Source organism: Tauraco erythrolophus, chromosome 27 (genome assembly GCF_009769465.1).
Source record: "Tauraco erythrolophus isolate bTauEry1 chromosome 27, bTauEry1.pri, whole genome shotgun sequence".
NCBI lineage: Eukaryota > Metazoa > Chordata > Aves > Musophagiformes > Musophagidae > Tauraco > Tauraco erythrolophus.
Window position 1 is genome coordinate 5,020,175 of NC_141491.1, and position 22,135 is coordinate 5,042,309.

The 22,135-nt window shown below is 56.8% G+C and overlaps 2 protein-coding genes across 2 annotated transcripts; one reads left to right on the plus strand and one right to left on the minus strand.

Annotated features, from left to right (window-relative positions):
- Positions 1 to 419: 419 nt before the first annotated feature.
- FGD2 (FYVE, RhoGEF and PH domain containing 2) lies at positions 420 to 9,078 on the minus strand. Its single transcript, XM_009988200.2, has 16 exons — positions 9,014 to 9,078; positions 6,507 to 6,777; positions 5,775 to 5,855; positions 5,123 to 5,271; positions 4,643 to 4,799; positions 4,378 to 4,516; positions 3,765 to 3,823; positions 3,220 to 3,366; positions 2,719 to 2,811; positions 2,323 to 2,402; positions 2,214 to 2,244; positions 2,011 to 2,103; positions 1,689 to 1,814; positions 1,342 to 1,488; positions 844 to 987; positions 420 to 759 (listed from the first exon to the last, which is right to left on the minus strand). The coding sequence occupies exons 1-16, from the start codon at positions 9,076 to 9,078 to the stop codon at positions 538 to 540; spliced, it is 2,004 nt and encodes a 667-aa protein (XP_009986502.2). The 3' UTR covers positions 420 to 537.
- An 825-nt stretch (positions 9,079 to 9,903) lies between these two features.
- Positions 9,904 to 19,936, plus strand: MTCH1 (mitochondrial carrier 1). The gene is made up of 12 exons (XM_086627128.1): positions 9,904 to 10,059; positions 10,839 to 10,923; positions 12,248 to 12,354; positions 12,799 to 12,876; positions 13,184 to 13,241; positions 13,686 to 13,737; positions 14,548 to 14,607; positions 17,827 to 17,920; positions 18,284 to 18,331; positions 18,523 to 18,590; positions 19,316 to 19,391; positions 19,819 to 19,936. The coding sequence occupies exons 1-12, from the start codon at positions 9,904 to 9,906 to the stop codon at positions 19,891 to 19,893; spliced, it is 957 nt and encodes a 318-aa protein (XP_086483254.1). The 3' UTR covers positions 19,894 to 19,936.
- Positions 19,937 to 22,135: the final 2,199 nt, after the last annotated feature.

Genomic DNA, 22,135 nt, shown 5'->3' on the forward strand with positions numbered 1-22,135 from the left:
GGGTGTCAGACCAGGGCTGGTTACAGATAAGGTGACGCAGTGCCCTGGTGACAATCCCACAGGGCTCTCTGGAACATACCCCCCCCAGAAAAAGGCTCCTTGCACCGCACACGAGGGTCGCAGGTAGGATTTATCTCGGCAGTCCCAATTCCACAGATGCTTTCACCAAACTGGGCATCCCCCCCGCACCACGCACCGCTCGGCGCAAGGCTGAGGCATTGCTGCCCTCGGGCGGCAGCCGCGGGCACGGCACGGCGGGCCGGGCTCCCTGCGGGGGCACGGGCCCCCCACAGACCCCCTGGCTCTCCCTCCACCTCACGGCTCGGGTACCTGCGACGTCTCTGTGCAGTGTGGAGGGGAAGGAGGGAGGGGAAGGAGCATCCGGCTTGTCCGCGCGGTGGCAAACGCGCCCCCGCTTTGTCCTTTTCGTGATGAAAAACCCAAGTGCAGAGAAGTTGGGGATCTGCCCGAGGCCGTGAGCAGGATGGGCAGGGGGAGGTTTGACCCACCAGGAGGTGGGCATGGCCTCATTCTGCTTCATCGCAGGAATTCCGCGTCCTCACCCTCCTCCGGGTGCGTGATCCCCGCGGCGGAGCGTGCCATGGCCCTCATCCAGCGCTGCTTCAGCTCCTCCGTGTCGGCCACGAAGGTGTAGACCTGCCCGGACTGTGCCAGCTGGAAGAGGTGGCGGGAGTCGCCCTGGGGCAGGTCCCTCACCTGGTAGCCCAGCAGTGGGATGGAGGTGTGGGCTCGGACGTCCTGCCAAGAGCGAAGACAGCGGTGGGAGGCAGGGCACGGGCACACCGGGCTGTCCCTGGCAGGTGGAACCGAGCCCGGCCTTACCTGGGGGGCCGCGTAGATGTACAGCACGAGGGGATCATCCTGCGGGATCACGAACCAGCCCCGCGTGCCCCCCTTGCCGTTCTTGTCCAGCAGCTGCAGGGAACTGCACAGCAGGCTCTTGCCCGACACCTCCGCAGCTTCTTTCTGCCAAAACCAACAAACCAAAACCCTGCATAGCCCGTGCGGGGGGCAGAAAGGGCACCGAGCCAAGGTTGTTTCCTGGGGAATTCCTTGCCTGCTTCACAACCCCCTTCCAAACCAGGGGCAGGCGAGGAGCTGGTCCCAAAGCTCAGAGCAGGAGGGAGGGAGCTTAGCACATCCACCAGCCTCGCAATTAGCAGGGATTCTGCTGCCGGAGCGACTCCCACCCTTCCTGCTGCGGGCACATGGCCAGGCTGTGACAGTGGGGCTGGGGACCAGGGTGGGTGGCAGAGCTCGGAGGAGGAGGGACAAAGGAGCAGGGCATGGCGAGGATGGGCAGAGAGGGGCAGAGCTCACCTCCAGGATGCCTTTGGGCTTCCCCTCCCGGTCCTCGAGCCCCACGTGGCCCGTCAGGAAGACGTAACACTCCTGGCACACACGGTTCAGGCGGTTCCTGTCGTACTGTAGCTCAGCCTTGTAGTCCGAGCAGCGAGCGCACACCACCTACAGCCACCAGGCAGGGACACTGGTGAGACTGGGGCAGGGCTGGGGGATCCCAGGGACAACTCCATGAGGAGCTGAGGGGCAGCGGCAGCCCTGAGCCTGGAGAAAGGGGTACAAGGTGTAGGAGAGGTGTGCTCCTGCGCCAGCGGCCACCTGAGCAAGCCAGGAGGGAGGGAAGAGGGGGGCACAGGGTGACTCACGTATCCACAAGCTCGACAATGGTGTCTCCGGCGCATGATGGCATTGAAGGGCTCCTTGCAGCGCATGCACATGGTCACCAGGTTGTCCCGCACCCACTGTGGAGCTCGGCGGCCCAGCTCCTCTGTCTGGGGGTGGGAGATGGCATCGCTGTGGCTGGCTAGCCACGGTCCAGGGGGTCTCAGCCCCTCTGCTCTCACCCCTTCCTCTCCTCAGCCCTTCTCCCAGTCCACAGCCTCCCCCCAGCTCTGTTTAACTAGGGAAACTGAGGCACAGCAAGGTGGGCTCTCCTGGGGGTGCTGTAGGGGAGGGCAGGAACGTTACCTTCAATGCAGGGGTGCCTGTCTCGAGCCCATGTACTGCCGTCTTAAAGCTCTCACTCCTCTTTTCCTTCCTGTCAATGGCATCTTGGAAGGCCTAGGGGGGAAGGCAGGGCTGAAGAGGCGGTCGGGGAGGGGCTGCCCCTGACACAAGGCATCTAGCTGGGGTGAGTGAGACATGCCACCTCTCCCAGCACTCAGTGGTACCTTGATCCAGGTGTTCCTCTCCTCCCCAGACCTGGGTACAAAAAGAGAGATGGGTAAGTTGTTGTCTCTCCTCCCCGAGGGTCTGCAGCACAGTCACCCTTCCCCTTACCTGGCTTGCAGCTCCAGCGTCCGCTGCTTTCCCGAGACCAGGAAGGCGTGAGGGAACTGCGTGTCATTCAGCTCCCGCACCTGAGAGAGAGCGAAGAAAGGATGTGGAGCAGCTGAACCCACCTCCAGCACACAGGGACCTTCCTCCATGATGTGGGGGACAGGGACTTCCCTCAGGCACAAGCCCTTCGGCCCCTCAAATCCTACATGCACCAGATTTCACTGCTATTTCACAGGATCAGAGTAGCCCTTCTCACCCACAATCCCACCCCTGGCCTCAGCTCCTCCCTCCTTTCCAAGGAAGTGTGGGGCAGCACCCACATTACACCCCAGAGCAGGGTGCATTTTGGAGGAGCCAGGGTCTGGGGGAAACACAAGGACAAGGTGCCCGTCTGACCTTCATGCCATCCACGTCGATGCGGAGGTGGACCTGGTACTCGGCGCCCACCTGGATGACCTTGGGCACGCAGTACAGCAGCATGTTGTTGAACTGGGCAGGGAGGGAAAGAAGGTTGCTCGGAGCCCAGCATCTGTCTGCTCAAAGCTGGGGGCTTCCCTGGGATCTTGGATCCTTCACCCCCCTGGGCTGAGCTGGTCCTTGGGAAGAATCTATCCTAAAAAGAGACTGCTTCCGCCCCAGTCCTCTCCCACCCTGCAAAGGTGAAGCACTCGGGGAGTGTGGCATCCCCCAAGGGCTGCTGTGCCCAGGGGATGTGTGGGTTCCCAACCACGTCCTATACAGGGTGCCCTGCACTGAGGGGCTCAAACCTCCCAGCTCTGAATTTTTCCCCTCTGCGTAGAGATGACCCAGCAACACCCCAGTCAGGCTGTGCTGCCCCTCTCCCCTTTCCCATCCTATCTGTTTCCTGCCCCTTCCTCTGGGCATCCCAGCTCCTACCAGGAACAGGTACTTCTCCGATGTGCTGTTGTTGCGGGTGGAGACTTTTTGGATTGGTCCCTCCTTGATCAGCTCGTTGGAGGGATCCACAATGTCATCCTCCAGGCCCAGCCGCTGATAGACCGCCCAGAGGTTCTGCAGCCGTTCCTGAGGGAGGCAGAGGGACCTGTTTCTGTGGGGAGCTCAGCAGCCACAGCCTTGTCACCCCTGGGTCCCCTCGATCCCCACCTCCCAGGCCAGCTGCTGAGTACTGGGAGAGGTGGCACAGCTCTGTCACCCCAGACTTATCTTCGAGAGCAGCTCCCAGCCTCCAACAGCCGGTCATATCACGGCTGATGTTGCAGGCATGGCTACCCCGGGCTCGCGGTGACGGGTTCAGGCATGGAAAGCAGGGCCTAACCTCCTCTGCTGAACCCACAGCGCTCCTGTCCTGTTCAGGGCAGGGCTGTGCTCCACGGAGTTGCACAGTAATGCAGCCATGAGGAAACCTGGCAAATCACCGTGCCGTGAGCCCCAAAGCACTGCCAGCTGGGACAGGCACTCACCATCTCGGCGATGGCTGCGTTTGAGTGCTTGGCCACCATAAAAATCATCTCCAGGGCTTCTGCAATGAGAAGACAAAGAGTGGAGGTTAAACAGTTGCTAGGGAGCTGTGGGAGAAGACCCCTGGGTCTCTCCTTCACGGGGAGACATGCATATGATGGCTGCTGCCCTGCCCTGGACACAACCTGAATGGCCCTGAACGCTGCACAAGCGTCTGGGTCTGGCTGGACCATGCAGTGTGGTGTGGCCAGGTCCTGGGGGGACAGACAGGTGGCCTGTTTATCACTCCATCCCAGCAGGACTGGGAACTGCTGTGATCCGTAGGGGTCTGATAGCTCCCCCGGCCATTGCAGGTCTCCCTGGGAGATGCTCTGGAGGGACCATCCTTATCAAACACCACTCACCTTCCCTGCTGACCTCCCTAGACCCTGAAAGGGCAGATTATTCTGCTTCCCTGCCAGAAAAGGGTCAGACTGAGAGGTTTATCCAAGGGCACAGGGCAGCTGGTGAGAGAATTCAGGTATCCTGATGCCCATGTATATCAGGGGTTGTTATTTCCCCTACAAACCCACCCTGCCACTCCCCACAGCGGGCAGAGGCAGACGGAGCCCTTACTCTCTGCATCGTCCCGGTCCGGGGACTTGGGCGGTAGTTTTCGGACATAATCTTTCAGGAGAAGTTCGTAGCGTGGGATCCTCTGCACAGGTTCCAGCATGTGGTGCTGCAGCGTCAGGTTAGCGCAAACGTTCCTCTTCTGGGGAGAGACACCGCGCACAGAGAAACAGTGACCAAGGCTCCCATGAACCCTCTACTCCTTCCCCCTTGCAGGGAGATTTTGGGGAGCGCTGCTGCGGTCCCCCACCCTGCCATGGCCCATTACCTGGATGTCAGCAACGAGCTCCTGGAAGGGTGGGGATTTCTCCGACCAGACAGTGATGAGCTCTACAGCCTTGTCGAAGTTCTTCACGTATTCGCCGTACATCTTGAGGAACGGTGCAAGCTTCTGGATCACATCGCCGATCCGTGGGTTGCAGCTCCTGCAGGAGGGAACCACAGACCCGCAGTGGTTTTTACCAGTATCCCCGTACAACTTCCCACTCTCCAGAATGGGAATGTCCCCAGCTCACAACCATCCCGGGCTGTTCATGCCTAGGCACAGCCCTAAACCACCTGAGATGTCACTCCCCTTTTCAGAAATACCCTGATGCGGGCTGGAGTGTCTTAAGGAAGTGCTTTCTAGCACAAAGACATTTGGAGCACAGGCTGAGCTCCCTGATCCTGTTGGGAGACCAAATTCACCACCGTTCCCCCATTCCGGCCAAGCAACCCAGGCGTCCTGCCCTCCCCTCCTGCAGCTCACCAGTCCTCCATGCGCTTCTGCAGCTCTGGCAGGAAGAACTTGGCATGGAACTGGTAGATGGAGGAGATGTTGGAGAAGATCATTTTCACCACCTCCTCAGGGACTGTCTTCCCATTTTTGGCTTCGTTCATCAACTCTGTATAGAATACCTGGAAGAAAGAAGGGGTGAATAAAAAGGGTCAGGAAGAGGCTAGAGGATCCCATTCCCTCCCTGAGACTGGCATGTTGCCCAGTGAAAAGGCCTGACTCTGTGCCAGAGGGAAATCCCGGGCCCCAAGAGAGAAGCTGGGGGGACAGAAGGCTATTTGCTGGGACAAAGGTGCTCCTTGGAGGCGTGCGGTGTAGGAAAGGCAAAGGCCAAACCCATTCTCTGGCCACGAATACCAGCAGCCCAGCGTGACTCTCATCTGTACAGCTTCATTCTCTCCAAAACCTCCATGAAAGAGTCCCTGGCCTGTGCACACCCTGAACTGAGCCTGGGCACTGCCACAGGGTCCAAGCCCAGGCCAAGGAGCACAGGAAAACTGGTAAGCGTGTCGTGGTCCTGCCTGGTTTGTCAACCATGGGGTGGCCAAGCTGTGCTGCTGGGTGTAGAGAGCAGCAGGGCTATCACTTCCCAGACTTGCATGGGCCACTCTGCTCCCCAGCTCACCTGGTCGAGAAGGTGGAGGCGGTTGACATAAGCCTTCTCTGTCTCCAGTAGCTCCAGAGCGATTTTCTTTTCCTCTGGTTCCTGCATGGGTAGAAAGGCTTGATGTTGTGGGCAGAGATGCGACCCCCACCAGCCTGAGGGGATTCAGCTCTGCTCCCCAGTGTTCACACACCACAGCCCAGCATCAAACTGGACCTTGCTCCATGTGAGGGCAAGGTAAGGACCTCTACAAAGCACGCAGTGAAAACAAGGGTGAACACAAAGCTGTAAGTCTGGCTCATGTCCTCCTGGGTCACCTCTTTCTCTGTCCTCATTCTTCCTGGAGCAATACAGGGCTAGTGATCCTGAGGAGTGGGGCAGGGTGAGGTGGGTTAACCTCACGGTCTACAATTGCACCTAGGAATTGAATTGCAGAAATGAGTCTGCAGTTGGCCAAGGGCAGCACAGCCCCCTGGACACCCTGGGATGGACCTGGCTGTGCCCACCTGCGCATCTGACCCCGCAGTGCAGTTATATCAGAGCTGGAAGAGACACGGTGTGTGTGGATCTATCTGACTATGGGGAACCCACGCCTGCAGCACCAGGGAAGGGGTCACTTCTCTGTCACCCCCTGCACCAGCCGCAGGGACTTGCTCAGGGCCAGCAGAGACCTCAGCTCCAATCCAGCCCATGTGACTCCCTGCCTGGACGTGGGCACCCACCAGCCCTACCCGAGCCGCCTCCACAGCTTACCTGGCTGCCCGGCTTCAGGCCTGGCTCCTGCTGCCTCCTCCAGTTGTCCTCACTGATCTTGTGTCGGAAAGAACGGAGGCATTTGAAGCTGAGCCCACGCTGACCCTGCTGCTGCTCCTCCTCCTCCTTCTCTCGTTCTGCTCCGCGCCTGGCAGCCATCTGGGAGAGGCTCTGGCTGCCAGGGGACGCTGGAAGCTGCTGGGGCTGGCTGGTTGCAGGAGTAGCCCGGCCGTGCGGAGCCTGCTTGTCCATCCAGGGAAACTTGCCAGCCCTGCCACAGAGGAATCCGTGTGATCAGCTCGCCCCTTCCCGCAGCAGCAGCACGGCCCACGCAGGTCCAGGTTAAAGCCACCGTCCTGGAGCAAAGGCCGTCGGACACGGCAGCACCCCAGCACCGACGCTGCGCTGCTCCGCTACAGTCCTGCTGGTGCAAACCAGGGTCTGGTCCAAGGGGGCCACAACCCAGCCCCTCTTCTCCCAGAGCCTCCTGCTGGTGTGGTCAGTCCCCATGCTGCTGGGGAAAAGCACAGCTCTGCCGTTTGTCCCACCCGCAGCCATTTAGTGCCCGAACCATCGCCCTGCCCTTTGCGGCGCTGGCACAGCTCTGGGTTTCTGCCTGCTGCCACCGTGGAGCCAAAGCAGGGAGCCAGCAGCCTTGGGCATGAGGCTTTAAGAACCAAATAGCCAAGAGGCATCAGCCAAGAGGAGGTTTTTTTGTGTAGGTGGTTTTGCAGAAGGATAGTTTTTTGGTGGTTTTCTCTCTTCCCTTTTCTAGCAAAGACCAGGAAAATAGGTCCAGAGCAGCCATGGGGGAGAAACCTCAGAGAGCACAGGCCTTGAAGATTACAACAGCGAGTTATCTGTCGTCTGAGAGCTGGCTCCTGTAGTAAATTGCTCTGGGCAGAAACTGAAAAGACATCCACTGGTGGCCTGCAGACAGGAGTGGGATGAGGAGGAAGGGGAAATCGAGATGAAATTGGACATAAACCCAGGAATTGAGGATAGGAGATGACTTGAGGGGCGGACACTCATCTGAAGAGGATGACGGGTCCATCTCCGCGCTGCTAAGCACAAGTCTGTGAGCTTGGGAGAGCATCCACAGCCATGCACACATCCCCGGGTGCCTCCCAGACCTGTGCCAGCCTAAATCCACTGCTGAGATCTGACAGGGAACTAAGAGAATCACAGAATGGTTTGGATTGGAAGGGACCTTCAAGACCGTCTAGTTCCAACCCCTCTGCCATGGGCAGGGACACCTTCCACTACACCGGGCTGCCCAAAGCCTCATCCAACCTGGCCTTGAACACTGCCAGGGATGGGGCAGCCACAGCTTCTCTGGGCAGCCTGTGCCAGCGCCTCACCACCCTCAGAGGGAAGAAAACTTCTCTCTTTCTAGTTGCGCTGACTTGGGCTAAACTGTTTTCTGTTCCATAAAACTTGTTTCCAGGTTCTCCAGCTTCCTCCAAAAGTCATAAGTTACTTTTATTTCCTCTAAATCAAACTCACGCTTCACAATAAACAACAAACATACTGCAGCAGCAAAATGGAAGGAGATCAAATGCTGCAAATGGTTCCAAGGCAACAACATTGCAGGCCAGATTTTGCATGTGGGACCATGGGGGTGACCACGCTGCTGTGGAGCCATCCAGAGCACAAAGCCTGAGGCAAAGCACACAGAGGAGACGCAGGTGAAGCTCCCGGAGCAGAAGGAAATCTCGTGCCTGACCGTCTTTAGGAAATGCTGCAAACCTTGTCTGCCCAACCACCCAGCCTCATGAAGGCTCAATGAGAGCACCTCACTGAGACAAGGAAAGGCAAGCTTCAGTACCCTGGTTCAACAGGTGGGGAAACTGAGGCACGGACCACAACGATGACTCACCCCAAACCTCAGAATTACTTCTACACCAGGGGCAAGGCACATCCCCTCGCTCTGACGCTGGCACACGCTGTCTGCAGGTCTCAGCTCATGCTCCAAGTGAAGGTGCTGTTTTATGGGGGCTGCCACGCAGCCCAAAAGGAACTTGTTCTCCCCTTATCACAATGCTTTCTCTTCCCTTTCCTAGGAGCCACATCACTGCAAGCAACTGGATAGTCTGAGCCTTGTGCCTGAGGCTTGGATCCTCCCGGATGCTCAAGCAGTTAATTCCCAGTGAAGACCCCTGCAAACCAAACTCCTTCTCCCCAGCAGCAGGGGAAAAAGCACCCACCAGCCAGGCTGACCGCAAAGGTGCCGAGCATGGAGGGAACACTCGTGCCACAACCAAACCCTCAGCCAGGCACAGAAACCTCCAGCAGAGTCAGCCACATCCCAGTGAGGTTTTCAGAATTCTGCCCATGACCCACAACAGCAGGAACACACCGGGGCAGATCCCAGTGCTGAAGAACAGGAAATTTCCTAGTCATCTCCATAGCCTCCAAACCACCGCCACAGTGGGGTTCTTCCTTCCAACGCCCACACCCCACAGAGCCCTAACGCACCCGCGGAGCCCAGGACGCTCCCTCCTTACCATCGCTCCTCCAAGACAGCCACCAGCTCCACCACACTCCTTTGATCATGGGGCTCTGCCTCCATGGCACGGGCTGCACCCGCCGGGAGCGGACCCCGGGTGCGAAGGAGCTGCAGGGGTGGGTGCTGATGGCTGCGGCTCCCCTCTTCTCTGCCCTGCTCTGCTGCCAGGTGTTTCTGGGACCCCCAGTGTTGCTGGGGAGGAGGAATCGCACAAGGCAAAGCTCGCCCGCTGCCCCTAGCGCGGGGGGAAAGCCTGTGTCCGGGTGAGCCTCAAACGGAAAAGGAAAGAGGAAGCTCGGCACGCTGCGAGCAGGAGAAGCCCTGAGAAACACCGGGAATGCGCTCGGCTCGGCGGGACCCCGCCGTGTGCCCCGGAGCGGCGGCACAGCCGAGCGCGGAGCCGCGACGCGACGGTGCGACGGCACCGACCGGGCACAGGCTGGAGCTGCGCCGTGGGGCGGAACGCGTCCACCGGTGACCCCCCCTGGGCCGTGCGGGTCTGAACATCCCCACCGGCAGGAGCGGCCGGGAACGGGCTGGAAAGGACGTGAACGGGCTGGAACGGACGTGCCGGGACGGGGGCGCGAAGGGGCGGGAGGCTCCACGGGCACCATGCACAGCCCGCCGTGTGCGTCCCGCCGCGGCCGACCCTCTGAGGAGCCCCCGGGGCAGCAGCGCACACAGGCGGCCCCGCCACGGCCCCCGGCTGCCGCCGCTCCGCCGCTGCCACGGACGCCCCGTCCCGTCCCTCCCGCCGCGGCTCCATCTCCCCCCGCAATGGTTCCGCCCGCCCCCTCCCCACCCCGCGCTTCACGCAATGGTCCCGCCCAGCGCGGTGACGCAGCGACGCACCGGGAGGCGGCGCAGGCGCAGTGGCGGCGGGGGGCGATGGCGGCGGGGGCGCCGCTGCCCCCTGGCGGTGCCGCGGAGGGGGCGGCCCCGGGGGGGCCCCGGGCGGAGGGCGCCGAGGGGCTGTTCGTGGCGCTGGGAGCGGGGCTCGCCGCCGCCAGCCACCCGCTGCTCTACGTCAAGCTGCTCGTCCAGGTCCGGGGCCGCTGGGGGGGGGGGCGGTACCGGGGGGACGGGACCCCCGAGTGTAACGGGAGATCGGGAGCGCGGTGTAACGGAGGAGACGGGGGAGGGGGTCCCCTGTATAGTGCCTCCATGGAGACCTCCATGCGCTCGGAACCAGTATCTGTGCAGCCCCCTCCGTTATAACGGGACCCCCGCGTATAACGGGATGAGGTCACCGTGTCCGGGGTCCCGGTATAGCTGGGAGGATGAGAGCAGCTGTAAATGGGGAAGTCTCTGTAACAGGAGGATGAGGATACCTTCTGCAGCGGGGACCCCCTGTATGAAAGGGACTGGGAAGCCCTATGTAACGGAGGGGTGAGGACCCCTGTACAGTGGGGGCTCCGTTATAGCGGGGGCATTGGGACCCCCGCCTGTGGTGGGATGGGGATACCCTGTGCAGTGGAGACCCTTAGGAAAACGGGGGGGATGAGGGTACCCTCTGTGATGGGGACTTCTATAGAACGAGGGAAGGGAAACCCCTATATAACGTGGGGGATGCAGCGTCCTGAGAACCCCTCCGTAGTAGGGATGCCCGTAAAATGGGAAGGATGGGGACCCCCTGTACGCTGGGGACCCCGTACAGTGGGAAAGGGGCTGCCTGTGTCATGGCACCCCTGTGTGTCTGAGGGTGCCGGAGGGGATGTGGCCCTTCGGCAGCTTGGGGGTGCCGGGATCGAGGCCGCGTGGCCCGGGGGCTTTGGGAACGCCGGGACAGGAGCAGGGACCTGCTCACGTGGCTTCTCTTGCAGGTCGGGCATGAGCCACTACCTCCAACCGTTGGAAGAAACGTGCTGGGAAGGAAGGTCCTGTACCTGCCTGGCTTCTTCACCTACGGTGAGCGAACGTCCCTCCCTGCCAGTGCAGGGTCCTGCCCCAAAACAGCGCTGGGAGCTGCTGGATAGACCAAGCTGACCTCCAGCAGCGCTCCCGCCTCCCCGGCAGTGTCCTTGGGATCATCCCGAGGCTGCAGCGGGACGTAAGATGCTACAACTAGTTGCAGAGCCATCAGATTTACCTGCCTCTTACTGGTGACAAGGAGGTGGTTGCCCTGGTGCTGCATCCCCTTCCCATGGGCACCTTGCTCTGGGTTTAGGTGGTGCAGGTTTGTTGGTGGAGGGTTTTATGGGTAACGTAGAGATGGCAAAGCACCTTTCTGTACTGTGGAACAGCCCTTCAATAGCTTGACCCCCTGCCCTGCCCGTTTGCGTTGTCCCCAGAGCCCTAAAGGGACAGGAGTACCAAGAAAAGGGAAGGTAATGTGTTTAGAAGGAAAAAACAAAAAAAAAAAGTACTCCACTGTGGGTGGAGCAGCACAGGAGAGGCAGGTGGCTACTCTGTGACCTGGGGGCTGCTCTCACCACGGTTTTGCTGCGGGGAATGGGAGTGCAGAGTCCTGAAAGTCAAGTTGGGCTGATCCCAACATCAGACGGCAACGCTCGCAGGGCGGGGGGTCCCAGCGCAGGAGCAGAACGAAAGCACTGCAGACCTGTCCTGGAACACCCAGGGCTGGAAATGCTCTGGTGCTGCCCTTTGGAAGGTGCATTTTCCAAGTAGGTTCATGGTGTTGGGTGATGGAGATGTGCAGAGCCTTCCTGGCTTCCCGTGAGACAGCAGAGGATGGCGGGGGAGCAGTTGGTACCCACAAGCACATAGTGGGGTGTATTCTACTGTGTTATATCAGGGAGAAATTGGATCTGTTGGCTTTTTTTTTGGCTGGAGACCTAAGGAATTTTGCCAGGGAGAAGGTGAGGAGGCAGGAACTGAACCTAGGTTTGTGAGCTCCATATTAACCCTGAGTCTGACCTCTGGAGAAGAGGGAGGAGGTGACACCACACCAGACATGAGATGATCCGATTCTGGTTCGGTCCAAACTGCCTTGTAGCCCTTTCGGGTGAGCAAATCAACCAAGTAGCTCAAATTATTAGAGCTATCCTTCCAGATTAGACAGATACAACAGGGAATACTTCCGGATTCTTTGCATCCTCTATGAAATTTATTTAGGACTGCTGTAATAAATGACTTACGGTGGGACCGCGAAGTGGCTGCCGTGCCGTGCTGAGCTCCCAGGCGGTTCTGGCTGGACGCCGGCGGTGGTTGGGATGCTCTCCACGAGTTGGATGGTTCCGGACTGAGGGCAGCCTGGTGTTTTCTTACCCAGCCAGACACATTGTGGACGTGGATGGGAAGAGAGGCCTCTTCCGCGGTCTTACTCCTCGCCTCATCTCAAGCACTTTATCCACCATCACCAGGGGAAGCATGAAGAAGGTAAAAGTCGGCTTCTCTCTCCGTAAATCAGCTTGCTGGGTCGGCCGGTGCCACGGCAGCGGAGCCAGGGAGCCTGCGTGTGCTTGCACCCAGCCATGACTGCACGTGGGGGAATAACGCACCCATCCCTCTCCATCTCCTAAGGGCTCTTAATAGTCCTCCAGGACAGGAGGAGAGCAGTGTCTGTATCCCCAAAACTTATTTTCTAAACAATTTTTATTTAATTTGAACCACCACTTGCTTTTTGTAAGCATTTTCCTGACCCTTCTCTTCCCCTCTTTCACTTTCTGTCCTTCCGTCTCCTGTGTTCCTTCTTGCCTGTTTATCTTCTCCTCCCCTCTAGAACACAACTGCTCGTGGTTTCCTCCTGTCCTCAGACATGGAGGGTTGGTGGGTCAGTGGCTCCGTCAGTTTTGACCATATGTTTCTTCTCTCCCCGCTCAGGCCTTTCCACTGGAAGACATGGAGCATGTTTCTAACAAGGATGATGTGAAGACCTCCCTTAGGAAAGTGGTGAAAGAGGTGAGGTGGATACTGCACGTTACTGAGGAGATTGCACCAGGGATGCACCTGGAGAGCAAAGGAAGCTTAAACTGTGGGTGCAATTGCTTGGAGACAACCTCTGGGTGAAAAGGCTGTAGTATTTAGTAGCCACTCTGTGTCCAGCCATGAAATATTCTGTAGGAACAGAGGTTTACCACGAACAACAGATTCCCAAAGAGGGACCTGAAGTGGGTTTCACGACACTAAGGGAAGGGGCCTGACCTGTGCAGGTGGAGCAGCGCAGCTTTTCTTACAGGTGTGATTTTTTCTTCTCTCTCCTTCCCAGACGTCTCACGAGATGATGATGCAGTGTGTGTCCCGGGTTGTCTCACATCCGCTGCACGGTGAGTCCCGTCCCCCTGCCTGGCAGCCCTCTCCGGAGTGAGGATCGCCCCCAAACCTCATTTACTCCATGTGATTCCCTGTCGGAAATGGCTTTGTACAAAACCACAGAACAGATGCAGTCAGAGTGGTTGCTTAGGGAGGCCAACGCTTGGGTTGGCCTTCAGGGACCATTCCAGCTGAGCGCTGAAGTGCTCTCTTCCCAGTCATCCAAGAGCTTGTCCTAGAGATCCCGTTGGGGTTAGGGCCAGAAATCCATCACTTCCAGCCTAGGGAGCGCACTGTTTCTAACGAGGCTTGTAGTGATGAGAGCCACCGAGAGGAGCTGGAGGTGGTAGGAGTTGAGGGGAGGGAGGACAGAAGGCTCAGATCGCATATTCCTTCACCTCCACTGCAACCCAAACTGGATTTGCTTTTTTGTCAGCTTTGTGTTTCTTTCCTCCTAGTGATCTCTATGCGCTGCATGGTCCAGTTCGTAGGCCGGGAAGTCAAATACAGGTGCGTGGCTGCAGCTCTGAAGGGTTTGGGTGGGCAGAAGCACGAGTCCCGGAATCAGCTGTGCCAGATGCTCCCAGGCAGTGGGGGATGTGGCAACCCAGGAGGTTTGGGAGACCGAAAAGTGAATCTGAGCCATGGTTAGAGAGTGGGTGACTCGGGGGTGAAGGGATGGGGGAGGACTGGGCTCTGTCCCTGGCATACTTGTTCTGCCTTGTGTCCTTTGGGATTTTGGTAGCTGTAACGCACCTTGCTGATCGCGTAGTCTCCTGCCTTTTTGCTTTGGGTGTTGATAGAAAGGGAGGTCAGCAGGGAGGCAGAGTAGGCAATACGAAGCGTTGCTGCAACCCTGCTAGCCTGCAAGAGTTTTCCAAGCCTTTTTCAGTAGTATCTACCTCTCTGCAGGGCAAAACTGCACTTGCAGCCAGCTGAAAGCATGCTAGACACGATTGCAGCTAAGCCACGACTGCCAGCATGAGCTCCCGGAGGCAGGACAGGGTTCCTGGGTTGAGAATCAGCCTGATGACAGCACATGATGTGCTGTGGCTGCGGCACGTGCGTCCGCTCGCACGAAGCCAAGCAGAGCTCTTCTGGCTTCGGCATTTAAAATTATCCCAGGCGTTACTGCAGGTTGGCGGCGTGCAGACACGACCCTCCGTGGGCTGAGGAGAACAGAGGTACCCGCTGCATCGCTGGCGTGGGGCCTGGGAGGGGGCACTGCTGTGGCTGGTGGCTGCGGAGTGCACGCAGAGTTGCGTGGGGTGGAGATGGAGCAACCCCTACATGCTTATAGCTCTTTTCCTCTCTCGGCAGCGGTGTGTTCCGTGCCATCGGCAGGATATTTAAGGAAGAAGGGATCCTGGGATTCTTTGTGTACGTGAGTTGTGGTTTAAATACTTGCTCCCGTAGTCCGAAGGCGCAGACGGCTCACCCGGCTGCTCTGCCAACCTCAGGGAGTTTTGCTGAGCTCCCCCCATCTGAAACCTTGTCTGACCACGGGACTCTCATGTCAGTCCCATGAGCACAGATTAAATCTGTGCCTTTGACAGCGCTCCAGTTTGACCAGTAAGTTTGCCCCAGATCTTACCTTCAATCAAACTTTCAGAGCCCAGGGAAAACCTTGTATTTTTTCTTACCTTTTCTTTTTCCCCTTGGCCCTTCGTTGTGTTTCAATGAAGGGCCTTTTAAAGCATTTGTTTGTGCAACAGGCACCAAGATCAAATGCAACGAGACCCCTTGTTGAAATATCCAAGCCAGGGCCTGGATAAGCAGCACATTTCTCTGAAGAGCACCGTAATGAGCAGGTGGATCGTGCTGGCAGCAGGTTTGCCTGTACGACAGGAGCGTGATGCTGCCTGGACCAGGAGGAGAGGGAGGGTGCTTCCAGCTGCTTACGAAGTGTGGCGAGTCGGTGGCATAGCTGAAGTGAAAGTCTAGCAGACACCTTTTTTGCTTGAACTCAATAATTAACGCTTCTTGCCTTTTTTTCCATATCTATATAAAAGCAGAACCACCTGCTGCCTCCGCTGCCGGTGGAGAGAGAACTCACTTTATTATGTCAATACTAGTAAAGGCAGCTCCGAAATTTCAGGAGGGGTTTTCAGCCCTGATGCTTTTGCAATCACAAAATTTGGGCCTCTAGATGAAACATGAATGCATCAGGAAGAGACAAGCAATCACAGAGGGTCCCCCCAAGGGGAAAGGGCCAGAGTTCTCCAGAGACCCCATCGATGCAGTGTCACTGCATCTGCCTTTTGCAGCCCACAGCTGCTGTGCTGAGCTGTGCAGCCCCAAACCTCCTCCATTAAATACAGGTTCCTCTGGGATGTTCCCTGCGCATGGGGCATGTCCGGAGCATGCTGCCCAGCAGCCCTCCCTCCCCTCCACCTCCCAAGGAAATAATGTGAAAGGAGCCACCACATTCCCTTCCTCCACATAAAATAAACACTGTTGGTAGCCTAATTAAACGTAATAGTTCACAGGAAAGGCTTTTAACACAACCCAAAACGTCTCAGGAGGGCTCTGAAGTTAGATGTGCTCTACAGCCTCGCTAGGAAATCACACTGCCGTGACGGGAACGCAAACTGCATCAGTAGGACCAAACTGCTGCTTTTCTGCTCTCAGCCCTCCTAACGCAATCCAAACACTTCCGCTCCCTTAGAATCATTGTGGGGCACTGATTTCTCATGGCTTTGTAACCTCTGTGCAGCAATAACAGCAGCACACACTTGCTCTGGATGTGTGCCTGGCTGGAGGTGAAGACTTTTCAGGGGATGGGCTTATCTTGCTTCCCCTGGTGCCTGCAGCAGTCTCCTGCCTGCCAGCAGGCCAGAAAGATGTTGCCTGGGCTCCGAAACCACTGCACGTGGTCAGCTCGAAGATGGCTTATCCCAGCCCTGCCTGGCACTGGGGTTTCTCCTGCCGGGTGGCATCGCCGTACATCACAGGCTCCACCATCTGCCTGCTGCTGTTTCAGCTTTTAATGACTTATCTTCTGAAAATATGCCTAGTCTGGATCACCTTGGACATCTCACCAGGCGTGAGAGCTGTTGCTCAAACGAATTTGGGTTTTTTTGTCCCCTTCTGCAGCTCTCTCAGATACCTGGTCTCCAGTCATCCCATAAACTCAGGCCCAGCATCCGTGATTACTTTGGTGACAGAGGAGAGGGAGGGATGGGATCCTTATTGCAACTGGAACTAATGATCTGATTCTTTATCGTGAGGCTTTACTTACATGGCTGCCGTGGGCCAGTCCTGGCCCAGCCCTCTGTGCCTGGGCTTTAAGCCGCTGTCGCACCCACAGCAGCTCAGGAGTCTGCTTCACACTTGACTTGGAGTCAGAGAAAGGATTTTTTTTTTTTGCAAAGGCTGAATGCTAAATGCAGAGCAGACCAGATCTCTGGGACCAGAGACCTTCGATTTCTTTGTCCTGTCTGTTGCTCTCATGTGTCACATCTTTTAAGCCAGCGGATCTTCTGTTGAAGAATTCCACTGTGCCTGGCCCCCGAGACCTCAGCTGCATCTCCAGAGCTTCTGGGGCCTTGACAATACATAGGTTGCCTCCCAAAAAGTATAAGCGAGCGAAGCGGGCTGGATCAAGAGCATGCAGTCCCAATTGCTGTTCTGCTGCTGCAGCGACCACAGCATGAAACAAAACTAGTTCCCTGCTCCAAAGATGCAGCGTTGTGTTTGGGAAGAAACTAATGACTTGGACTAGGTGGCTCTTTCCAGCCCAGCAAACACTCACGTGGCTCTCACCAAGCTTATTTTCAGGAATGTTTGAACATCTCTTCCAGCAAAACACAGGTTTAACACACACCTGGGTCCTTTTGCAGTGAAACAGCTGCACAGCCAAAGCAGGAGGCCCTGTGCTTGATGCCTGTGCTGCTGCGACAGGTGCTGCAGGAGCCCTGACAACATGGAGAAACCCTCAAAAATGCTTTGTTCACGTTTTAGTGCCATCAGCTGCAGAAGCTGGGGGTGCTCGTGCTGCTGGGAGCTCCAGCCCACGTGTTGGTGAGAGGCATCACTCAGAGCAGCACATCACCCTGTGTCCCTGTGCTCCCAGGTGGCAGCAGGAACTGGAAAAATCAGAGGGACTGGAGTGCTGCCCCCAGTTAATCCCACTTTGCAGTAGAGCAGGTTTCCTAGGAACAACCCTCCTCATTTTAATTTCTAAAAGGAGGGAGATTCCACAAAGAGATGAATTTCTCATTCCTCATCCAGAAGAGCGTCTGCAGACTGAGCTTAATGGGAACCACTTTGTCTGTGTCTCACCTCAGTTTCAGAGCAGGAGTTGGGCCGAGAAGGAATTTGGGGTAGAACACAGGGAATTGCCTGAGTCGTGCCCAAATGACAGATCCCGAACTTCCTTCTCCCTAGCCAAAGCAGCTGGCAGCACACATAGGACAGTGTTTGAAGGCCAGGAGATCTCTTCCCCGAAACCTCTCCTTTTCCCTTCAGTTCCTCTGAAAGTAAAGATGCATTTTGGGGAAATGGGGTTCCTCTGCGCTGGTGGAGGGAGGGCTGGGCACCTCGGGAGGCAGCACCAGGACCTTTCTGTACCTCATGCCCCTCTTTTTGCCGTTGCAGCGGTTTAGTCCCTCACATCCTGGGGGATGTCATCTTCCTGTGGTGCTGCAACCTCTTGGCTCACTTCATCAACACCTATGCGGTAGATGATAACGTGAGTGGGAGTGCCCGATGGAGGGGTTGGGGGGGCCCGAACCAAGCACCTGCAGGTGCGAGGAGCTAGTGGGAGGTTAATGGCCAAATTAATACAGAGACACTGGGCTTTGGGTAAAACACTAAAAGTGCTAAAGATGCAGCATCTGCTCAGGGCCATGTTTCAGCTGCAGTTTAGGGGTTCAGGTTTGATAGCAAACACCTTCTCTGATTCTCAGCCTGGAGGCAGCATGGCTACCATTGCTTTCTGCCTTCTTCTGCTGCCCCACACCCATCATCTCAGGCTCAGAGGGATGTCAGGTAGTGACAGTGACAGCCCAGTGTCACCCACCTCCTCCATAATCCCTTTGGTTTCTCTTTCCAGTTCAGCCAGGCATCGGTGATCCGGAGCTACACAAAATTCGTGATGGGGGTATGTAGGCAACTGCCTTGTTATTTCTCCTCTTCTTGCTGTCTGTGGGGTGAGAGCTCATGGTCTGGGGGCAAAGGCTGGTCTGTACTTTATGTGCAAAGGTGAGGATAACTTTGCTAACGTGCAAAAGCTGTAACTAGGTTTTTTTGATGGTGAACATTAGAGAGGCTACTGGTTTTCTGTGCTTTCAGATCGCTGTAAGCATGCTGACGTACCCATTCCTTCTCGTGGGAGATCTCATGGCAGTGAACAACTGTGGGTATGTCCCTCACGCTGAGATCTAAGGCTTTCCCTTCCTTTCTTCCAGCCCCTTGTTGTCTGAATGCTCTGCTAACGATCGTAAAGCTTTCATACAGAACCGTAAACTACATGGCACCTCACAGAGTTGGCTTGTTTCCTGTCCCAGGTCGCTTATAATTTTAGATCAGAGGGCACAGACAAGAGCAGTGTAAAAGCCCAAGTGGAGAGAAATAGGGAGAGTCGTGGTGGTGTGGTCCAACCTGAACTAGACTGGAGGCAGAAGGGATTGAAGGCACCATGCTGGCTCTGAGGAGCAGCACGGGGGAACCCAAAGCTCTTAATGCAGTGATGGGTGCAGGCAGGAGCAGGACCAATCCTACTTTTTCTTGCTTTCCCAATCCCACTGCTGCAAGAAGTCGTCCACATGCGTGCTATGGGGAGGGGAGTGGATCCGAGCCACTGGTGGAGTGTTTTCCTGGTATCTGCTGGCTCTTGAAGGTGTAGATACAGTGTGTAGTCCTGGACTCTTAATGTATCCAGGTAACACTCCTCATTTGTACACTCCAGGGGTAATTAAATTACATGATCTGTTGCATTGTAAATAACGAGCTGGTAGTTTGGCCTGCAGCCCGCTGCAGCCGCTGTTCCCGTGTCCTCGCTCACACTTAGTGCTGCTCTCCTGTTACCTGTTGGATAGTGTGACATCTGTACAGACCATCTCAGCTATTCCTTGTTGCCATGCAGGTTGCGTGCCGGCCTCCCTCCCTACGCTCCCGCATTTGCGTCCTGGATCCATTGCTGGAGGTATCTCAGTGCCCAGGTGAGGGAGTGGGGCGCTCGCGGGGCTTTGGGCTCCCTCTGCTCCTTCCTGCGGTCTCCAGTGCTGCCTAAAAAGTGCCTGTGCCGCATCCTTGATGTGCTCTGTAACCTCTTTCCATCTCTCCAGTTCTGGCACTGGTACCAGGCATGGCAGTACTGGTCTGCCCATTACATGCACCAAGCTTGCAGCCTGCAAACTTTTAGGCAATGCATTGCACACAGCAAAGCAAGGTGGCTCTGCACCAGTCACGCCTGGGGGAAATGCCCAACTCCAGCACCCACGGGGCTGAAGCCTCACTTTCTTCTCCGTAGCAGCCTGGGGTGCTCAGGCCTTGCAGGGGACACCAGTTGGTCCCTGCTGAACCAGCTGCAATTCCCCAGCTGGGTCTCAGCGTGGCTGCCCTGACCCTGTGCTCTCTCCTCCTCAGGGGCAGCTGTTCCGTGGCTCCAGCCTGCTCTTCCGCAGAGCGCCCATGCCAGCCGCCTGCTTCCCCATCGACTGACTCCTCGGCAGGGAGAGGTGATGAACTCAGACTCCTCAAGAAACCCTAAGCTTGTTTTGATATATGTATATTTTTTCTTTTCGATCCAAAGTCCATGATGCCAGAACAAGACACCTCCTCTCCAGCAAGGCCAGCAACAAGTTGGCTTCTGGAGATCTGGCTTCAGGCTCCAGCTGGACCAAAGCTCCATCCTTATGGCTGTCTCAACCCGGATGTGTAGCAGAGAGCAGAAGGGCGTTGTCTCCTCTCTTTGGTCCAGGCTGTAGCCCTGGAGTCACTGGAGAAGTCTGGGAAACCAGAAAATGCCCAGGTACTAAACAAACCAGCCCAGAGATGCAGGGCCAAAAGACTGCTTCGTTCTGCCGGAGCTGAGAAGAGGAGATCCAAGGCTGCCGTGCTGGGAAGGCTACACCAGCTGACTGGCCTCTTGTCTCTTCTGGAGAGGGCAAACATCTGTGCAGCAGGTAGCTCATCCTGGGCCAGATCAACCCTGTGACCCATGTTTAAGGTTTTGAGGGTACCTGAGCACTACCAGAGAGCAAACCACCTCCCATGGGCATGAAAAGGAAATTAGAGCATCAAAACAGAAGAGGGAAGGAGTCTGGCTACAAAGAACAGCACGGTCCTGAAGAGACAGGAACGGTTCACCTCCAGGGCGGCGCTGGGACTCGGACATGGAGAGAGCACTTGGGGAAGGATGTGTGCTGCAGGCAGTAACTGCTTTGGGAAGACTTTTGGCAACGGGATGGGCTGTATTTAGGATACACCCCACAGAACCACTGGGTGGAACCTGGGCAGGCAGCCTGTATGCATTCCCCAGTAGAGATGGGTCCTGGGTTGGACTGGCCCAGCTGTGTGGCATGAGTGTGTCCCAGCCAGCGGGACCACAAGCCCTGCCAGGCTCCTGCCAGCCCCGAGCATCGCTGCTGCACCGATGGACACGGAGCCACATGTTGCAGCGCTGGGCTGCTGCGTGGCAGCATCCTGCTGGTGGCGACACGCAGAAGGGTTCGCCTTCCAGGAGGCATGATCAGTCTGTTGTCCTCTGGAATAAACCTTGAGCTGGCCAAAGGCTTGCAAGGCGTCAGGGCCAAGAGCTCACCAGCAGCAGCAGGGCAGGATTGATCCTCAGCTTCCCAGACAAGCATTCTTTTTGCACCAGTCTGTGCTGTTGCAGCAGCCAGGCAGATTTTCCCCCATTTTGGTTCCCCCACGAAGCAGTCTTTTGCACAGATGTGTTGCTGGACGCCCTGGGAACGGGTTTTGGGGTCAGTCCTTGAGCAGGTTCCCATGTGCTGCTGCAGCAGCTGGGGTCACATCCCATCCTGGTCCTCCAGGGACCCCAACCTGCTGTCGCACGGGGGTTTCCTCCATCACATGGGTTTGATCCACACCTCCCAGCCAGGGCTTGCGGGACAGTGCTGGTACACACTGGGACCGGTGGTTCCCACCCAGCTCCCTTTGGTGTTTTGAAGTCAGTCCTGTCTGTCCTTCCTCCCTCCCTCCTGTACGGTGTACGTTACAGTAACAGAAGTTCATTAATGCATGGCCCTGTACCCCGATACCGGAGATTATTTCAAAGAGGATTTAACTGTGCTCCAAAATACAGCTGTAATACAACAACTCTTGGGTGTTTCTTTTGTTAAAAAGTGTTAGTTTCTTTTTTCACATAACGGGCTCCCTCACTCAGGGAAGGTTTCAGTTTAAGACAAGCATTTCCTTTGGTTTCTTCCCCAAAGCTAGGACTAAACCAGCTGTTGCCAACTCAGATTCCCTCTGATCTTCCTCAGCTCCATAGAAGGTCGACAGGTTTAGACTGAGCAAACTGGGAGCACCTGGAGCCAGGCTGGAGGCAGCAGTGGGCTTGGCTACTTGAAACAAAATACATGAAAGCAGGTATTTGGGGTTAAAGTTGACCCTGAGCAGTTCTGGGAGGGGTGATGGGGACCCTCTGCTGCTGCCAGACCTGCTCTGAGCCCGTTGGGTGGGCTCAGCTGCTCCATCCCCCCTGCACGGCTCACAGGGTCTTCACCCACTGGCCTTTCGTGGCAGTAGCTGGTTTCTTGCCTCCCTTGACACCAGGCATTGCATCTCCCAGATCACACAATGTCTGCTCAGGAATTTGTCCCTTTACCATCAAAATTACAGCCACCTTCTGCTGGCCACACACCTGTAAAGCCTCCTACACCCTGGCTGCAGCCACTGCAACAAAAAGTGCAATTTCCTTCAATTTACCTAAATC

Excerpts from the sequence above, each read along its gene's own strand:
- FGD2 (XM_009988200.2), bottom strand. The coding sequence starts at position 9,078 with ATGGAGGCAGAGCCCCATGATCAAAGGAGTGTGGTGGAGCTGGTGGCT. Across the intron at positions 988-1,341 it reads AGCCCAAAGGCATCCTGGAG|AAAGAAGCTGCGGAGGTGTC; the intron begins GTGAGCTCTGCC and ends TGGTTTTGGCAG. Across the intron at positions 760-843 it reads ACATCTACGCGGCCCCCCAG|GACGTCCGAGCCCACACCTC; the intron begins GTAAGGCCGGGC and ends CGCTCTTGGCAG.
- MTCH1 (XM_086627128.1), top strand. The coding sequence starts at position 9,904 with ATGGCGGCGGGGGCGCCGCTGCCCCCTGGCGGTGCCGCGGAGGGGGCG. Across the intron at positions 14,608-17,826 it reads GGGATCCTGGGATTCTTTGT|CGGTTTAGTCCCTCACATCC; the intron begins GTACGTGAGTTG and ends TTGCCGTTGCAG. Across the intron at positions 19,392-19,818 it reads GGAGGTATCTCAGTGCCCAG|GGGCAGCTGTTCCGTGGCTC; the intron begins GTGAGGGAGTGG and ends TCTCCTCCTCAG.